Source organism: Cygnus olor, chromosome Z (genome assembly GCF_009769625.2).
Source record: "Cygnus olor isolate bCygOlo1 chromosome Z, bCygOlo1.pri.v2, whole genome shotgun sequence".
Classification (NCBI taxonomy): domain Eukaryota; kingdom Metazoa; phylum Chordata; class Aves; order Anseriformes; family Anatidae; genus Cygnus; species Cygnus olor.
In genome coordinates, this window is record NC_049198.1 from 35,994,887 (window position 1) to 36,012,435 (window position 17,549).

The 17,549-nt window shown below is 38.8% G+C and overlaps 1 protein-coding gene across 4 annotated transcripts in view; it reads right to left on the reverse strand.

Moving 5' to 3' along the window:
* The window catches only part of SLC24A2 (solute carrier family 24 member 2), a 144,745-nt gene that overhangs the window by 19,104 nt on the left and 108,092 nt on the right, over positions 1-17,549 (reverse strand). For 3 of the 4 annotated variants that reach the window (XM_040542055.1, XM_040542057.1, XM_040542054.1), the window contains 3 exons: positions 12,341-12,430; positions 11,697-11,863; positions 5,298-9,605 (listed from right to left, as the gene is read on the reverse strand). In XM_040542055.1, coding sequence (XP_040397989.1) covers positions 9,356-9,605; positions 11,697-11,863; positions 12,341-12,430 — 507 coding nt within the window. In that variant the 3' untranslated portion in view covers positions 5,298-9,355. Of the gene's footprint in view, positions 1-5,297; positions 9,606-11,696; positions 11,864-12,340; positions 12,431-17,549 lie in introns of those variants that run through there. The other variant, XM_040542058.1, reaches the window with a different exon arrangement.

Below are 17,549 nucleotides of genomic sequence, written 5' to 3' on the forward strand. Positions count from 1 at the left end.
TGAAAAAGTCTGAAACTTCCAGCTTTAAATAACACAAAACTTCAAGCTCAGAATCTGAGTTACACTAAGACTATTTCATGCCCATTTGGCCAGGGCTCTGGGTTTAGTTTTCTAGGTGAGGGCCCTTCCCACTGCCTGAACCTTAAAATAGGTAAACAAGATCTAAGCCCTTCATGCTCTGAGTATGCCTGCCTTTGTCTGTGGGGCACCCCCATGTAACAACATTTCTATTATGCTGGGCAGTGTGGGGAGCTGAGATGACAGTGGTGTGGAGGGGCATAGGGCAGTTAGAAATGGGGCCAAGGACAGAGCAGGTTTGGCTTCATTGTGTTTGTTCCTGCATTGGCTATAAAACATAATGGAAAATGTGTTTACTGATGCTTTTGACAGAGCCACAAATGCTGAAACATACAGCATATTAGCCTAAAAAGGAGCCAATATTTCCAATACTGAAACTAATTCCTCTGAGGAGTCCTGCATGTTGTGAGGTCTGTAAGTCAAGTTCTTTAGATTTAGCTTTGGCTAGCAGTGTCTGCTAGCTACAAAGGATCAACCCCTGAGTAAAGAAAATGCACATACCAAATTGAAGAGATCTGGTCATTGCCATGGGAGGCAAATTCTAACCAGCAACATGGCATGGTAACAATTTATGGCAAGTAGGCCGTAAATGATAACAAGAGTCAATCTAGATGTTCAAAGGCAGTTAGAAAATTCTGGGATTAGTTTTTCTTTCCCTTCAACCTAGTTAAAAACCAAGAATAGGAAATAACCATGTAGGGTCAGTGTTTTTGCTGTCACCAAATTGAAAACCAAACTGCATATTACAATACAATTAAACAAGGCTGCAGGGAGACAGGACGGAAAGCAGTCTATGAAGTGGGATTTTAGAAATAAATTATAACTGATAATTTTCATATCAGTTTTCCTCATATTTACCTCCCACGCTGCTCTATTCCTGCAACTCAGCATGAAACTGAAAGTCCAGTGAAGTGGCCTGGCAACACAGTGTACAGGGAGAAAACCTCACACCCACCTCCTCCACCTCAGATTGCAGGCCAGACCCCCTCCTAGGCCCTGACCTAGCTCCTCTGCAGGCACCCATCTATTACAGAGGAACAAGCACGTCCGATTTCATATGTTTATGGCAGCAGTTTGGGGGGAGCTGTAATGGGGGGCTGTTACTTGCTCATCATTGCTTGTGGACAAGTGAAACATGGCTGCAGGTACCCCGAAGCCACCAAGCTCTGGGGATGCCTCTGGCTCACCAAGAGACCCTTCTTGGTTTGTTGCTTAAGCGCCTGACTTGGTGCTGTTCAAATGGGAACTTCTCTGCCTGTGACCCTCGTATTTAGCGTGCAAGAAGTTTGGTTTGAGTTTGAGGCCTCAGAGGCAAAACTGTAAATTTATGGCCTGATAACGGGCATCTCATCATCTGGCCCCAAAAAACCCTTGCCCACAACAAAGGAATATTATACAAACTGTGATAAGGAAATTTGTATAAATGGGAGATGACAGGATGATTAAAACATCTCTTTAGGGCAATAATCTACAGCCTGTATTCTTTACAAGAGTTTGGCACAAATATTTATTTCTCTGAGAGAGGTGTTGACAGGAAGGGAATTCCCTGTTTTAAAGAGAAGCTCTGAAGTCTTTCCAGAGTGGAGATCAAGTAGTTAGTTTTACAACACACATCACTTTTCACTTTGTCAAATAAAAGTCCTTCTAAACGAAAAAGCAATTGTGAATGAACAGAGTTTGTTTTGTTTTGTTTTGCTTTGTTTCAGACATGACAGACAAGGCAGTGAAGTACTTGCTTGCAGAAGAGGAAACACAAGGCAAAGAAACTCTCCACCATTCCCCTAGGGGGGACCGAGGAGGTGAATTAACATATTTTTCTCCCTCCCCTGCTCCCACCAGCCCTATGCCATCAAGGCCTGCTGTGTAATGGAGGATTTCAAACCCTTTGCCTCCTTCCAGAAGTGGCTACAGCTGAAGCAGGGATCAAACACTAACAAGCAGTGGGGTGCAACAGCACGGGCACATACTGTAAACACTCGCATGCTGGCCACTCAGGTTGTAGACACCAACCACATCAGCCACATCAACACATCACATGGCAAGAGGCAGTGAGTGCTGCTTTAACACTAATGACTAAGAGTAGCCATGTAGAACCTCATTCAGCCCAGAGATGCAGTTAAAGACTATTTTCAGAGCCATAGCAAGCCCACAACAATGAAGACAGAAAATACTGAACAAAATAACAGACTGTCAAGTCTTTTTGTTATTGTTTATTGTTGTTATTGTTATCTACACTTAGACAACTTAATTACTTAGAGTGATTTATATCAAGAGCTCTGTATTAGTATTATAAGGTTCATACATTTATGTGAAAAAGTGTACACAACATAGTGAAACATTCTGTAGATAGAGTGAAGTAGGACCTTTGATAGAAGGGATTATTTCCGAGAGCCTATGTACAAATAAATATAATCTCCATACTATGTACAAACCTATACGCACAGAGAATACACTGATTTAGAGAAAAGAGTTTCATATAGTGAGTGATGATCCATAAGCACAAACACATGAGAAAAACTGGAATTTTCTGGGGGCTGTTTGGACCAGCTTCCACAGTAATAGATTTTTTTTTTAAGTTTGAAATGAATAAGATGGGGGACTTCAGATTTTTCTCACAATAAGTTGAAAATGAGAGATGGAAGAGTATGAAAACTACAAAGTGAAACAATCAAGCTAAGAAAACTTTATTACAAAAATAGCATCTGATTGTCAGTTATAGCATGCTTCTATTATTTTCACAAGACAATACAGAGGCTTGATCTTGCCATCTTTATGACAGAAAAAATTTCCGCTCACATGAGTCAATTCCCCAGAGTCAGGACTGCAAAATTAGGACTGTGTAACAGAGATCTTGGTAATGGAAATGAACACAAAACCAAGCAAAATCCCTTTGGCATTACTTGATTTTGACAGGGGATTAAAAGAACTGCCTGATTAGTATCGTATAGCCTGACCCTAAAATACTTAACTTCTTTGTAAAAAAGATGTGACAGAAATAACTCAACTTTTGTAAACTCACTAAAGTACAAGGGATTTCCTCTACAGTGATCTTGGTGGGAGGAAGTATTAGATTAACAGGAGGATTTAATTCTATCATTGGGCCTGACTCTGAACACTGTATTCCTTCTTCTGGGGTGAACAAGGATGGCAGGACTGAGCTCCTGCTGCAAAGGCAGTGTGCAGCATTTTGTACAGTCTCACAGGGAATCTCAAGAGTATGAGCAAACTCCCTCTGATTTACTCACAGCTTCACTAAGGCAAAACCAGATCCTGCTTTACTGTACATTTTTTTTGATAGTATTTTACATCATACCTTAAACAGAGATGTGAAATGGATGCTTCATTTTAAAATTAATTATCCCCTTATTTAGAAACCCAAAGCTAGTCTTCTGGGTTTTTATGGCTTCTTGTTGCATTAAGACAACTATGTGACATAAAATAAAAGTAAAAAAAGTAGTAAAGTGCAAGATCTTTAAAAACGCATACAAATCTCATAGTTTAGATTGATTTTGTGTTTGATGAGGGGTGAATTCACAATAAATCTACATGAATGTAAAGTTCATTTACCATTCTCAATTCACATCATTTCTTACTCAGTCTTGTCCTGGGCTGCTAATGGCTTGTTTGGGACAGATGTGGCCAGCTGTGCATTTGGTCTACCCAAGTTGTTACATGGCTTCTAGGCTGGGGCTGACTTAGATCTGGCTGGCTGGGAGCACGGCTCAGCACCATGCTCAGGTGGTTACATGGCTTCTGGAGAAGAGATGGCTTATGTCCAGCCATGCTGGAGCTCGAGCAAGGTGGGCGTACAAGCTGCCTGCACTCACCCAGGCAGACAAGTCCTGAGATGCCGTACACTGACAATTGGCAACACACAGCAGATCCACATGACTTGTCTGGACTACAGGGCTGTGATCCAGACATGACTTCTGTATCTGATGGTGCAATAAATTGTATAACTTCAGTCTGGAAGTTACTCTCCCCAGTCCCAAAGGAAATGACTGGTATCTCAGCAATGATATTCCCATAACTGCTGGCAAGAGAGCCAAGAAGGAACATTTCTAACATCAGCCAGGAGCCCTTTTGGAGGGCTGCAGCAGGACTCTGCACCATTCAGTGCAAACTATCACATTTGCTAATCTGGAAATCACCTTCTGCAGATATGTCTTCACCTACAAGTTCTCACATCAAACTTCTCAGGAACGGCCGGAAAACAAGACTCACCTGCTCAAAGGAGCTAACCATGCCTCTTTCTCAGTTAGCTGTGTCATTGTTATTTACAAGAGGTAAAATGGTTTCCAAGAATACAAGTGAATGCAATTTTTCTCCTTGAACATAGCTCCCAGGACAATTCTGTGTGTTACATGAGAGCATTTATGAAATATAGGATCTTAGGATAAAAATCCGTATCTTGTCCAAGTAAATGGCAGAAAGCTTCTGGATTTCAGTGTGCCAGTTGTTGGAGAAGGGATTATTTCTTTGTTATAAATTAAATAAATCTATTTGATCCAGACTCATATTTGATTTAGAACCCAAGATGGAACACAAGTTGCTATCTTAAGGAATTACTGCTGAAAGGAGAATCATTAAAAAAATGTATTTCCCCTATTTCTCTAATTATGTAATGAAATAAAAGACAACCAGAGAAATAATCCCTTAAAAAACGCCCAAACATTAAAAATATTTCTAAGCATCTATTTCTTATAGTATAGATTAACCACATGTTTAATCTACCTCTTTATGGACCTTCATATCCACACACAACAGTACCATGAGTGACAGTTACCATAAACTACTTCAGAGTAGCATATATGGGAATTACATAGCAGGTTCATTGCCAGTACAAACATCAAATGACATTTAGATAAGTTTCTTTGTCTCCCACTGAGCTTTATGGTTCATGAGGATTATGCGGACATCAACATCTATTGAATAAATAAGCATAGGCATACCGGCACAGAAAGCCTGTTTGCACTACACAAAAGCACTAACTCTCAGTAGAATAGATAATTTAAAAATGCCCAGAAATTTGCTGAAAGATTTTCCCATGTCTACATGTAGTTCTTGAAGAGACCATCTTCACATTGCACTTCTATAGCACCTACCCTACAGATTCCACCCCGGTGGCTTATGCAAGAGGAAGCTGGCTTTTGTATGGTTTGGATTGGTGTGGTTTTGTTTAAAACAGCAAATTCTTGCAGGACTTCAGTGGTATTTTGCAGGTGGGGCCCATTCTCTTCTTTAGTTCCAATGAAGACAGTGCCAAAAATGTTTACAACAGGTTATAATCTGATCCATAATCATGCTCAAATGTTACTGGAATCCCTTCCAAAAAAACATATCCAACACTGGCTCTGTTCAGGTGTGGTGCTATGGAGAGGTGTCTACTTAAACTGAAGCCTTATCCTGTACTCTTACCTTACTACAGGTGTTGCCAACATGGGGTTGGCCAGAAAATGCTAAGCAACAAACAGGATTTTTACTGTAACACCAATTTCTATATTATAAATTTATGCTTCATGAGGGTTATGCAGACATCAACTGAATAAATAAGAACCGGCATACAGATACATGAACAGACTTCCATGCTGATTAATGCACAGCAGAATTCAGGCAGATTGCAGGACCAGTTTCCTAATGAAGTCATTCGAAACTTTGCCTGTCTAAAACAGAAATTTAATTTTGATTTCCAGGTGTACAATTCTGAGAAATGGTCACAGATCCAACAGTGAAAAAGTTATGAACAATGGGAAACACCTTATACTGGAAAAACAGTCAGTGAATTCTAAGAGAGAAAGCCAAAGTGATATTACTGTTAAAGCATGGCAATTCAACAATTGCTAAATTTGCTGTCAGTGTGAAATAGGAGTGTCCTAGCAAGTGGTGTGCCTTATGGTGGCGCTGAGCTGGGACAGACTATGAGCATCCAGTCACTGGGTTGCAGCAGCTGCCAGCTGTCCTTCCAGCTCTCCAGCTGATGATTTTCAAATTCCTCCTGCACGGGATAAAAGGTTTCCCTTCTCTCATTCCTCTCTTTCCTCTATCAGCACAGCTGTTGTCTTAAAACCAAAGAACACACACTTTTGCAAGGATCCTGAAACAGCTTACTCCAGCAATTATGCAAACGACTGTCTTTCTTGTGCAGCATAACCAGCTTTCACAAACAGCCTCCTCCAGATGCACCACAGACCTGAAATCTCCCCCATTACCTCTGCAGCTGAGCTGCCACCCATAGCAGAGTTATTCAGCCATTTGAATAATGATCTGCCCAGCAGAGGCAAGGCAGTGGGAGCTGTGAGCTGTCTCATTCCTCAGGGGTAGAAAATTACTTCTAATACCTTCCAAGATAAATACATTGATAGGGGTAAGCAGACACAGCCAACATCCTCCAGGAAATAAATGAATCAGATATTTTAAGACAGTGTATGAATGCCGTTACAGGATATGAGCCTTAGCCCTACACATAAAAGTCTTCCTTCAAGTTGTTCACGCCAGCTTTGGACTGAAATACTCACCGTGTGTAGGGCTTTCAATCAGCTACTCCTTTCTCCCCACCTGCCTGTTGTCTCTGCTGTTGCTGCCCATGCCTTGCTGTACACACCAGTGTGCTCTTACAACTCCCCAGGTCATGCAGGGCTTTTTTCTTTTCATTGCAGGAATTACAATGTGGTGTATATGAAGCCAGAAGAAAAAAAGCAGGAGTAATGCACTGAACAGAGATCAGGCTCTTGTCCTTCCTTGTTTTCTTGATTTGAAAGGTAGACCAGTGAGTCTGAGAATCTTTGATTATTGTTAAGTCGCCATATACACAGACCTATCGCAACCCTGCACATGGTCTTTTAGATCACGCTGCCTTATTCTGCTCACCTGCAAAAGAATCGCTTGGGTCATACTGAAAGCCTGTTCTGAGCACTGTCATCAGCAACAGAAAGCATTTGGTGAATCTTCTGGGACAGATTATACTGTAGAGTCAGCTCTGTATTTTGGGACACCTGCTTCATTTGAGCTCACAATGTGGGTCACAGATTATCTTTTGCAGGATTGCTATTCTTTTCAGCAGAGGGCACTGTATGTATGTACATCTTACCTTTGAGTGCACCCATAGAAACAAATGTTACGAGACTGAAAGCACTATAGTTAATACAAGTAAGGATTCTGGAGCAATGAAGGATCTTAAATACATCACTGACGATTTTGTGCTCCCGACGAGAGAGGCGTGTGAAGGAGCAAGAGCTGTTGTAAGTGCATGGTTAAGATCAAATAGTGTTTCTGAATGTAATTCTTTATATAGGACTTAATACTTTAGGATAAGACATGAGCAGTAGACATTGTGACTCCTAGTTTTCTTGCTTTTTACTCAGTAGTATCTCGTATTTTAAATAATATCTCACAATCTTAATATTTCAATAATTTTTAATATGTATTTCTTATGGTTTTCTCTACTGCTGTTTTCTGTCAAGTCCTTATTCTCTAGCTGGCTACTGTTATATATACAAACACAGATAATAGGAATACAGTAGACCACAAAGGGGATGAGTGAAAAGCAAACAGCATGGAACACAGGCAGGAAAGCATGGTGACAGCATCAGAAAAACAGACAAGACAAAATGTGCTGAGCCTTCTGTTGCACAGCTGTGAGCATTGCATTGCCATTGTGAGCACAATACAAATACAGAACAATGCTGAAACAGGTCATAGATATATGCTGAAATTTCATGAACTCTAACTGCAAAGAAAGACTTGAAGAAACAAACACCAATTATCTGGAATAATTTCTTAACACCTGTTCCAGTTCTCCCATTTTTTAAAATCATACACTCTACAGGAAATACGAGCACTGCATTGCTTTCTCTCTTTCTTTCTCTCTCTCTCTCTTTGTTCTCAGTTTGGACCTCCTCATCCTGTCAGGATTTCAGTAAGATATTGCATCTTCACTCTTTCCCAGACTTCTTTAGACATTCACTCTTCCAGCAAAAATGAAAATTTTCATGTAGGTTTCCTGCAGCTCCACTATATTTAAACTGTTAGTTTCTCCTACCTAGTCTCAAGATTTATATAAGCGATTAGAACTGCCTCAGCTTTGTATACCAGCTGGGTATTTTTTGCAATAATGTCTATATGTAGCTGTGAAGGTCCTTACACTTCAAGTAATGGACAAAGATAGCTTGTAAAATATATATCCACTTCAGCATTTAGGCTGCCACTTGACAACTACCTCTATTTTCTGTATGAAATACTATGCATAAGCAAATAAGCCTTTCTTTTCTGGCATCAAAAGGCAAATTTATAATGGTAACAGCATCTGAAAGCCATTGGTGCTGTTGTTAGTATTGCTGCATTAGAAAAAATGTTGTGTTCACATAGTAGTTGTATCATCTCTTTGCATGCTGCATTGGTATTAGAGTAAAGAGCAAATCCCCAGACAGGCTTTGCCTGTGAATAGAGTGAAAATCTGCATCAGTCACAAAATGGCCAGCCAACATTGTCCCTTCAGTGCTAGAGCTGGAATTTCAGCAGTCTGAAGCGTTTTGCAAGATGTAGTAAATCATCAGTAACATCCTGCCAATGGCCTTTATAGCACTGTGATGCAGAAGATCATACACTGATAACTCCCCAGCTCTGCTGAAATCACATCATATAAGTCCACCTAAATGAAGAGACATGCAGGATCTTCCCTGTCTGTGACTCATGCACTCAGTGAATGCTTTCCATTCAGCAGCATCAGCAGATCATCAGATAAATCCCATGCCGAGGTGTGTGTGGGAGGGTGGTCCCTCCCCAAGTCAATATTAGCATTCCCCTTTAGAAGATTATAGCTTCAAGAAATGAATACTCTGTGTGTCTGTGTATACTACTACAGAGAAAAAGTAGTCTGTGGATATGTACCGTAGGCATAGAAGAAAGAATAGCTTTCACCATCTCAGTGTGTGTGCAGCATCCCCAGTACTGAGGGACGAGGTTGTTCTGCAGCAAACAAAGAAAACGTTGGCGCAGCTGGCCTCAGCCCTTCGTATGCATCCGCACTGTCCAGCAGCAATCAGTCTTCACTCCGAGTTCCTCCCTTTGTATCTTTTTCTTTCTCTTTTAAAGCCGAGGAATAGGAGATTTACAAATCTTTCCATTGTTTTTGTTTGCTTGTTTTGTTTTTGTTTTGTTTTTGCTGTTTCATTTTGATATATAGATATATTTTGAATAAATAAACATCTATCTTTTTTCTTTTTTCTTTTTTTTTTTTTTCTTTTTTTTTTTTTTTTTTCCTCAGGAAACAGCATTTCCACTAGATGGAGACAGGGCACTGGATCACTTTGTCCTCCAGGAGGACGCTGACAATCAGGAACACAAAATAAAGCCCAAACATGAGAAAGCCCAGAATTTTATTCATCCTCCACTTGCAGAAAGCGATGGAGAGAATGACAAAGAGCAGCATGATGAAGAGAAGGACAATCGCACAGAATAGACCATTGCTGCTGACTGTCACTGGGGCAAAGTTGTTAATCATAGCATACAGGAGCCATGGAAGAGGCAGGCTGTTGAAAAAAGAAAAAAAAAAAAAAGAAAGAGAGAAATTGGAAATACATAAGAGATCCAGAAAGGAACACTAGAAAGTATCTGGAGGCACTTCGTAATGCAACCAGAGGCTTCCTGTATAAAATGAAGCATGAAAATCTTCTACTTTGTGCATAAACCTAATTTGTCAATATGCTTGTGGTACTAAGGGAGAACACATGGGATTTAGGCTCCCGGTTCCTCTTCCATCAGTTACATTGGTGGAACATGTTCCCCTTAGCTGACAGAAATCACTGGACATCCTGTCTGTGAGCAGGGAGACCCTGTCATTCGTTTCTGCATTGAACACCATATGCAGACAAACCTACTTCCAGCCCTTCCCCGAGAGCCTGCCAGGCAGGAGAGGTGGGTCACCTAATGACATGCCCTTCCCCATCCATCCCATCCATTCCTATGTCCATCCCCACAATGACCCAAGGCACTGCCCCCAACATTTGGCCCTTCAAAGTCTTGATCCCCATTTACTTTATAAACCTGTGTTAAAATGTGAACTTCAGCTGAACCTTAGCTTAATTTCTATTTCTGTACTTGCTTGCTGTCATTACTTTTCTCATCTCTGATGCTACAGAATGAGGCAACATCCCTCAGGAAGATGTCAAGCTGAAATAAATATTTAAGCCACTGACTGGTGCTTAGCAGGCTTAGGATGCATGAAGAGAGCTGTCACAAGCTCACAACATTCAAGCTTTGAATAAGCAGCTCAAGAAAGAATAATTCACTATAGCCTCAGTACTAACTAAACCTAACTACAGCTAAACAGTGCCATTTCTGTTGTAAATATGCTAAGCCCAGCAGACTGTGCTACAGGACAACAGCATTTCCATTGGCAGGAGGATTAAAAATATGTTAGAAAAATGAAATACTGCAAAAGAAAAAAGTTTTATAATGAACCTTACATGCTCTAGGTTGAAACATTTTGTAATGAATAATGCTTTCATACATTTTGTGGGTCTGTTGCTTATAGATTTTATTTCAAACACTTCTGGGTTAACAGAAAGCTTCTGGGTTAATAGAAAAAAAGGTGGCCCAGTTTTTCTGCAGTGTCTGAAGGTACTGCCATTAGCTAAGAGATGGAGCCATTTGCTATCCACTCTAACTTTGGGATCCAGTTTTGTACCAGTGCAGTTGGTGGTGTATTTTCAGCAGCTAACACTACGATCTGTTCTACAGATGCTTCTGACTGGACTACGACTATGATGAGACCTGTTCTTCTGCATGTGTGATAGCAAGGAACAATGAAAGATGGAGAAACAAAGAGTGGGGATAAAGACAGAGTTTGCTTGTACACTTCCTGCACATTTTTGAAATACTGAGGCATAGATTACAACATTGCTGGATCAGGTCTAGCTTGATCTCAGCGGGTCCAATAGGAACTTGTATTCCAACTGCTTGCCACTTACCCTTACCCTAGAGCTGCTATGAAGCAGTAAAGTGTAAATAGCACACTGCTTCACATAGTTAGTGCTTTACAAAAGACTTTTGCGTTAATAGAGAATTGGTTTGTAATTTGGAATTTGTGAGCTATATAAAAAAAATAATGTCAACAACTATATAAAAGAGTCATGTCAACAACATACTATGAGAGCTACATAAGACATTAACATGTTTGTTTCTAGCAACAAACACACTGAATAACTCAGGGAAAATGAATTATTCCTTGATTAGTGGTTGTAAAGAAAGTCCTGGTATAAGCCCAGTAAGTAGTAATGTAAATGAAAAACAGAAACTTGACAAAAGCATAAAAGCTTCAAAAACTCCTACTTGGAACATTTTTATTTATTTTTTTTAAGTGCAATTTACTTGCCTGGGCAGCTCTTCAATGTATGAAACAGAGAATTAGGTAATGAGTTGGTAAGTAGTCTGCTATAAAAATGTCTATAAACTTCTGAACATTTGAAATGTTAACATCCATTGTATATTTACATTACTGTCTTTTTCAAACATCAATGTCAGAAAATTGGGGTAGGCAACACCTTGGCAAAACCAAGCCAACAATGCCAAGAACAAAAGACTTGTTAAAACAGACACACTTTTCTTGCTGTAGGACTTACCCCACTGTGATGTCAAATATGTTGCTTCCAACAGAACTGGATACTGCCATGTCCCCCAGACCTTTGCGTGCTACAATAACACTGGTAATAAGGTCAGGAATGGATGTGCCAGCAGCTAAAATAGTCAATCCCATGATTTCTTCACTAATACCAATGGTTTCTCCAACCTAAAAAGATTTGAGCAAACACACAAAAAAAAAAAAAAAAAAAAAAAAAAAGAGTTGCAGTCCTGTGGTGGACAAATGCTTTCTGCTGTAAACCTGCTTAACCAGGAATATTATCCTGGAGCTTCATGACCATCTTTGAGAATACAGTCAAGATTGGAGAATTACTGTTTTCACAGACTTCCACATTTCAGGAGAAATATAAGATTGTCAAAGAGAGTAGCCAGTAGGCATTGAATTGACAAGCAGCTGCTGATGGCTCAGATGTTACCAGAATGATTATATTCTGTGGTCAGGGCAACCACAGCTCTCTGAACTACTTTCCATTTACTGAATAGCAATTTACTTCATCCATCGTTGCAGCTCCTGAATAGAGTGCTACTCAGCATGAGATACATGATGGACTCTGATTCTAAATGGTTTCTCACAGTGCAAAACACAAGGCAGGGCTTGTATTTCGTACCAGCATCACCTTCTTACCTGATGTGCCCACCAGACCATTAAGTAAGAAAAAAATGCAATCCAACTGATTGAGCCAAAAAATGTGATAGGGAAAAATTTTCTTGACCTCTGAAAAAGAAACAAAGAGAAGTAGTGAGCACCTATGTTGAAGTCTGCTTTGTTCTATTCTCATTCGTTCTTTAAGTGACCTCTCACTTCTTCTGATCACCTGTTCTGACCACCAGATGACCAAGATAAAAGTCAAGAGTGCTAAAAGACTGACTTTCCACACTGGTATATGCTTAGCTGGGCCTCGTTCTTGTATTGGCTTTGGCTGTAAATGAACCTATAACAAGATTCACCTCCTAACAACAGCTTTCTTAACGAATGGCAGTTTTTCTGTTGTTTATTTGTATCATATGCTGTTATGTTGCAGTTTGCATATGTGTTGAGTTGAATGAATATTTGGAATCTAAATTTATTAATAAATTCATGCCTAATCAGAAGGTAAGTTTTCAAATTGTTACATTTTATTCACATATCAATAACTTTCTATAACATCATTCACATTCACTATAACAAAGGCTATCACAGGATAGACTTAAAAAAATACATATTCAGATTTTATTAGGTAATTGGGTTTGCTTAGGAAAATGACCAATTTTTTCAATTAGAACAGAATAAACATTAAGAACATATTTGCAGTGTCTTTTTTTTTTTTTTTTTGTAGAGAAGTTTGTTCAAAAAAAAAAAAAGTTAAAACACCCTAAGGCCCTAAGCTTTGGATAGATGGTATTATTGCAGCCAATGAATGGGTTACATTCAGATTAATGATTTATATATATATATATATATATATACACACACATATATTTGGTTTTGTCTCTTTCTAGTCTTTTGCATCATTCATATTTCCTATTGGCTTGCTACTTGTATGTAACAAAAAGTGACTGTTAACTACTAAAGGAAGGAAGCATGACTGCAGTACAGTACTGGGTAATCACTGTCTGAATCAAATTATTGATTAAAAAGAAATTTGTACTGTGAATGAATGCTATCAATCCTGAATGAAACCAGTTCCTTATGGGCATCCACCTGCTGAAGAAAATCCTCACCCCTGATGGAAAAAAGGTAAAGTCAGCAATGGTACTTGTACACACTCATCTACAGGAAGGAACAATTTAAACATCCATATCAGCCTCAGCAGCGGGTGTGCTTATGGGTTGTGCTACAGGATGTGTGGGCACTTTGCATAATGCTAAATTTTGTCCTAAAAACTGGGCTTGCAAACATTGACTAGCACGACCTATACAACCCTGTAATTGAATATTCATAGCAGTACACATTAAAGATGGAAAAGATTTAACAGTGCTCCCAAAACCCATGTAGAAATACTCATATATAAATAACTAGCTGAACTTCTTGGAGCAAGAAAATCATTCCAGTAAGCTGTTTTAAATGAGTTATATTTAAGAATAGGGATAGTCACAATTGCACCTGAAAATTACTTTTTTTTCCTATAAGTTCCACTCCTGTCACAAGCACTGTTTCTAGAACTGCCTAAGCAACTTTAGTTGATCTGCTTCTTAACTTTATGGAGCAAGCAGTGACTTTTCAAAACAGAGTTCTGAACATTTATTAATTTAGAAAATCTAGCAATGAACTTCCAATGCCTAAACTTATTCAGAAATCAGATGCACCTTTTATTTTAAAATCACAACTTTAAATGTACTGGAGGACAGAAGACCTCAGTCTGAAAAGGAATAAAATTTAAAAGGAACACAAGGATGGCTGTTAAACATTGATGTGACACCAGTGGAGCAAATTGAGTCCAGAAGGGATAAATTAATCAAAACAGCAATTTCATTTTTGTTTTTAACTAAAAAACTAGCACTTCTTTTCCAGCATTTTTAGCAGCCACATATTTCAACTTTCAACATTTTTTGTCTTCTGCATAAAAAGGATTTTCTTGCAACACCTATGGTGAATGAGATGATGAAGTGATAATCTTGTTGCAGCTGGTCAGAAAATACAAAGAAGAGCACATCATAGCAGTAGAACTTGAGTAATCAATATACGACACTCAAGAAATAAGCATACATTGGCTTACGCAAATCCAATATAGCAATAGCTGTACTGGCCAGTAATAGCTGTCTGACTAATGAAAATACAGGATTATATATACTGAACAGTTCTTGTAAAATAACTGGGCATTGCTTATCTGTGTCAGATACCCACAGAACGTGGAGAATTGGATGTTTAAGGACTATCAGTCAGTAACTTTGCAGTGGGTCTAAACCCAGCCTGTTTTACCCAATCCCCCTCCAGAAAAACTGATAGGCAGCCATTTGAGATTATGAGCGCTTTAATAGACTTAACAGTTTAATTACTAATTTTAAAAGGAGGAACACTTAAAAAGGGCAAAATTCAAAGCTTGTGCTCTGCACAAGCTTTGAACTCTTACAGGTTATGAAATCAAGAAGGGACTCCATAGATGCTGCTGTATAATTTGCATACAGATAAAATTTTTAAAAAGGAACAGTGACAGTACTGTTTTTGCTGTTGTTTTTCCCGATGCTGGATTTTATTTCCAGAGTAAAATAATAATCATGCCTATTTTGTAACTGTTGACAGCATTCTTTTGAGATTTATCTCTTTGTAGCTCTTTACTTCTTGGGAATATACAGAGCTGCTAATTCCAAGCATTTTCCTAAAATAGTTAGTCAGAGACAACAGAGAGCAATTCTTATCTCCACCTTTTCTGGTAGCTGTTGTGATGGTTGCCTTACAAAGAGAGAGAGTCCAGTTTATTACCAGTTGGTTCTGTTGTGGTCATGGTAACAGGCAAAGGAGAAAAGCCATGGTTCGTTCAGTTTCTATGCTATTTTCTTTTAACAAAAGGGAAAGAATTTTGTAGCTTTGCTGTACTTTTGGTTGTACTGGTTGGTTTAGTACTTTTCCTGTCTATCAGTAACCTTAAGGACACTTTTCTTGGTACATTTCTGTATTGAATCATGTCAGCATCTGAAAAACAGGACTTGAAAACAAGTAGCAAGAACGATCAAAGTATGTTGAAAAGTGAAGGTTTTTCTTCTAAGAGTCTGATCCTGAAAGATAGTGAGTACGTAATGATTTGTAAGGTACCTGTCTTAATTTTAGCTGCTTTTATTACTATCTTTTTTTTTTCCCTTTAACCTGAATGAATCATATGTTTGTCTCATGCATAAATTTATCTGTATTGTAAACTTTGATTTTCCTTCCATACTTGACAGTGCTTAAATCTGATTACTCAGAACCTGTTCCTGTAACTGGATCTGTGAAGGAACATCTTGTCCTTGTCCCCTTGGTAACAGTGCATCTCTGTGTGGCAAGGAGAGATCATGTAAGTTCTTGCTGGTAATGGGAATTTGCAGAGATGCAATGAACTGCCCCATATGGGTCCAGTCATAACAGGATTGGACTGCTGATAGCCATTTTTCTGGCCTGTAATACAAAGGGATGGACAGTGCAATATGACTATAACAAATGAGTTGGTGTTTCATGTCCGCCACGGGCCCCCTGGGTCACCTTAGTCATGTCGTTTTCCCTTCAACGTTTCAATATCCCTAACTGTAAAAAGTGGATGGTTGTGCTTATGACCTTTGTAGAATCACTGGGAAAATGTGCTCTATTAGTATGGGAAAAAAATATTTATATTGTTCAAAACACCTGAACAAAAAGTCAACCACAAAATTCCACGGGGCACACCTGCTTCTGCTGTACTGCCAGTAACATTGTTGATGTTATGGTAAGGATTTTCAAATACACTTGTTTTATGTGAGCAGGTATAGTTAAGGCAATAAACACACATTAAAACATGTCTGCTATTGAATCAGCTGAGGAGTTAGTTGACCTACTCCATAATCTACTGTAGGTATATATATAAACCTGCATATCTGTGCACCAGAGCATAATAAGGCAGCAAGGATTTTGCAAATTTCATAACCGGAGTCCTTGTATATGAAATAATTTTGCTAGAGTTTCTGGGTCTCAAGGAGCTAGGTATAGCTTGGTCTAGTACTAGTAAAGGCAGTCAAACCTTCTCCAATAAGTGGAGGTAAAATATATTTTAGAAAACAAACTCTAGGAGGGAAGGAGAACTCATTTTTGAAAAGTGGATACCCACAGAGGATGTCAAAGGCTCCATATGGCCTCTCAAATCGGTATTTAGCACACCAGTGTTCATTTTATATACCCACATGCTAATCTGAGCATCCTGATGGAGAATTTGGGTTTATAACTAAAATTACCACACTTGAAAATCAAGCCCCTGACAGTAGGCCTACCTACAAAAGCTATTTAAATATTGTTTTAGTGTTTTAACTTTTGCCTCACAGATTTCATGGAAACTTGTTTTCTGATGCACATGCTGAGCTGTGAAATTATGTTTTCTTTTTGTTAGGAAGGGAAGAGAGGGGATGGCACACAGGCATAAGTGAGAATATTTTAGAGACAAACACTCTAATGAAGTGTCCTTGAAAAGTTAGACAGCTGGGCACAGAGAGTTGATGCAACCATCTGGTTAATTCTTTGACAGTAATGTTCAAAGTAAGCAGCTTGTCATACTGATACAGCCTGTTGCCTCTGCTGTTATTATTACATGTAATTACAAACTGCATTGCTTTTGCTTTTGTGTAAAAAAATATGTATACCTTTCATTGAATGATATTTTAAAACTTAAAAAATATTCACACACATTACACAGTTGCATATCAAGAGATATTCACTTTTCCAAAGCCACTGTTGTAACAACTATTCTCCTTTGTACAGTACAGAACAATGGGCAAGTCTTTATGTTCAACGGAAAGAAACAAAATTCAAAATAATGAACATCCTTATTTCTTAGCATCTGAGTACTTACTCCTTTTGGCTCAAATCATGAAAAAAAGTGTAGGGATGGTTTTGCATAGTAAGGGGTGGGGGGAGGGGAGGAAGCATAAATAAAAAAACAAACAATCTGGAAATTCATGTAGTGTGTTTTTCTGTGTTACCAAACAAAAATGTTTACCAGAGTTGTTTGAAAACTAAAAGAAAATAAAGCTTGAAAACTGGAAGGCAAAATGTCAGTTTATGTCCTTTGAGAAACCTTAATCTAAAAACAAATCAGAGGTCTTATTTTAGCTCGTTTCTTGCACTGAATTGCAGTTTTTGGGTGTGTGGGATGGGAAATGTGATAAGGAAGAAAAAAGAATTCAGGGCGTTGGTTTAT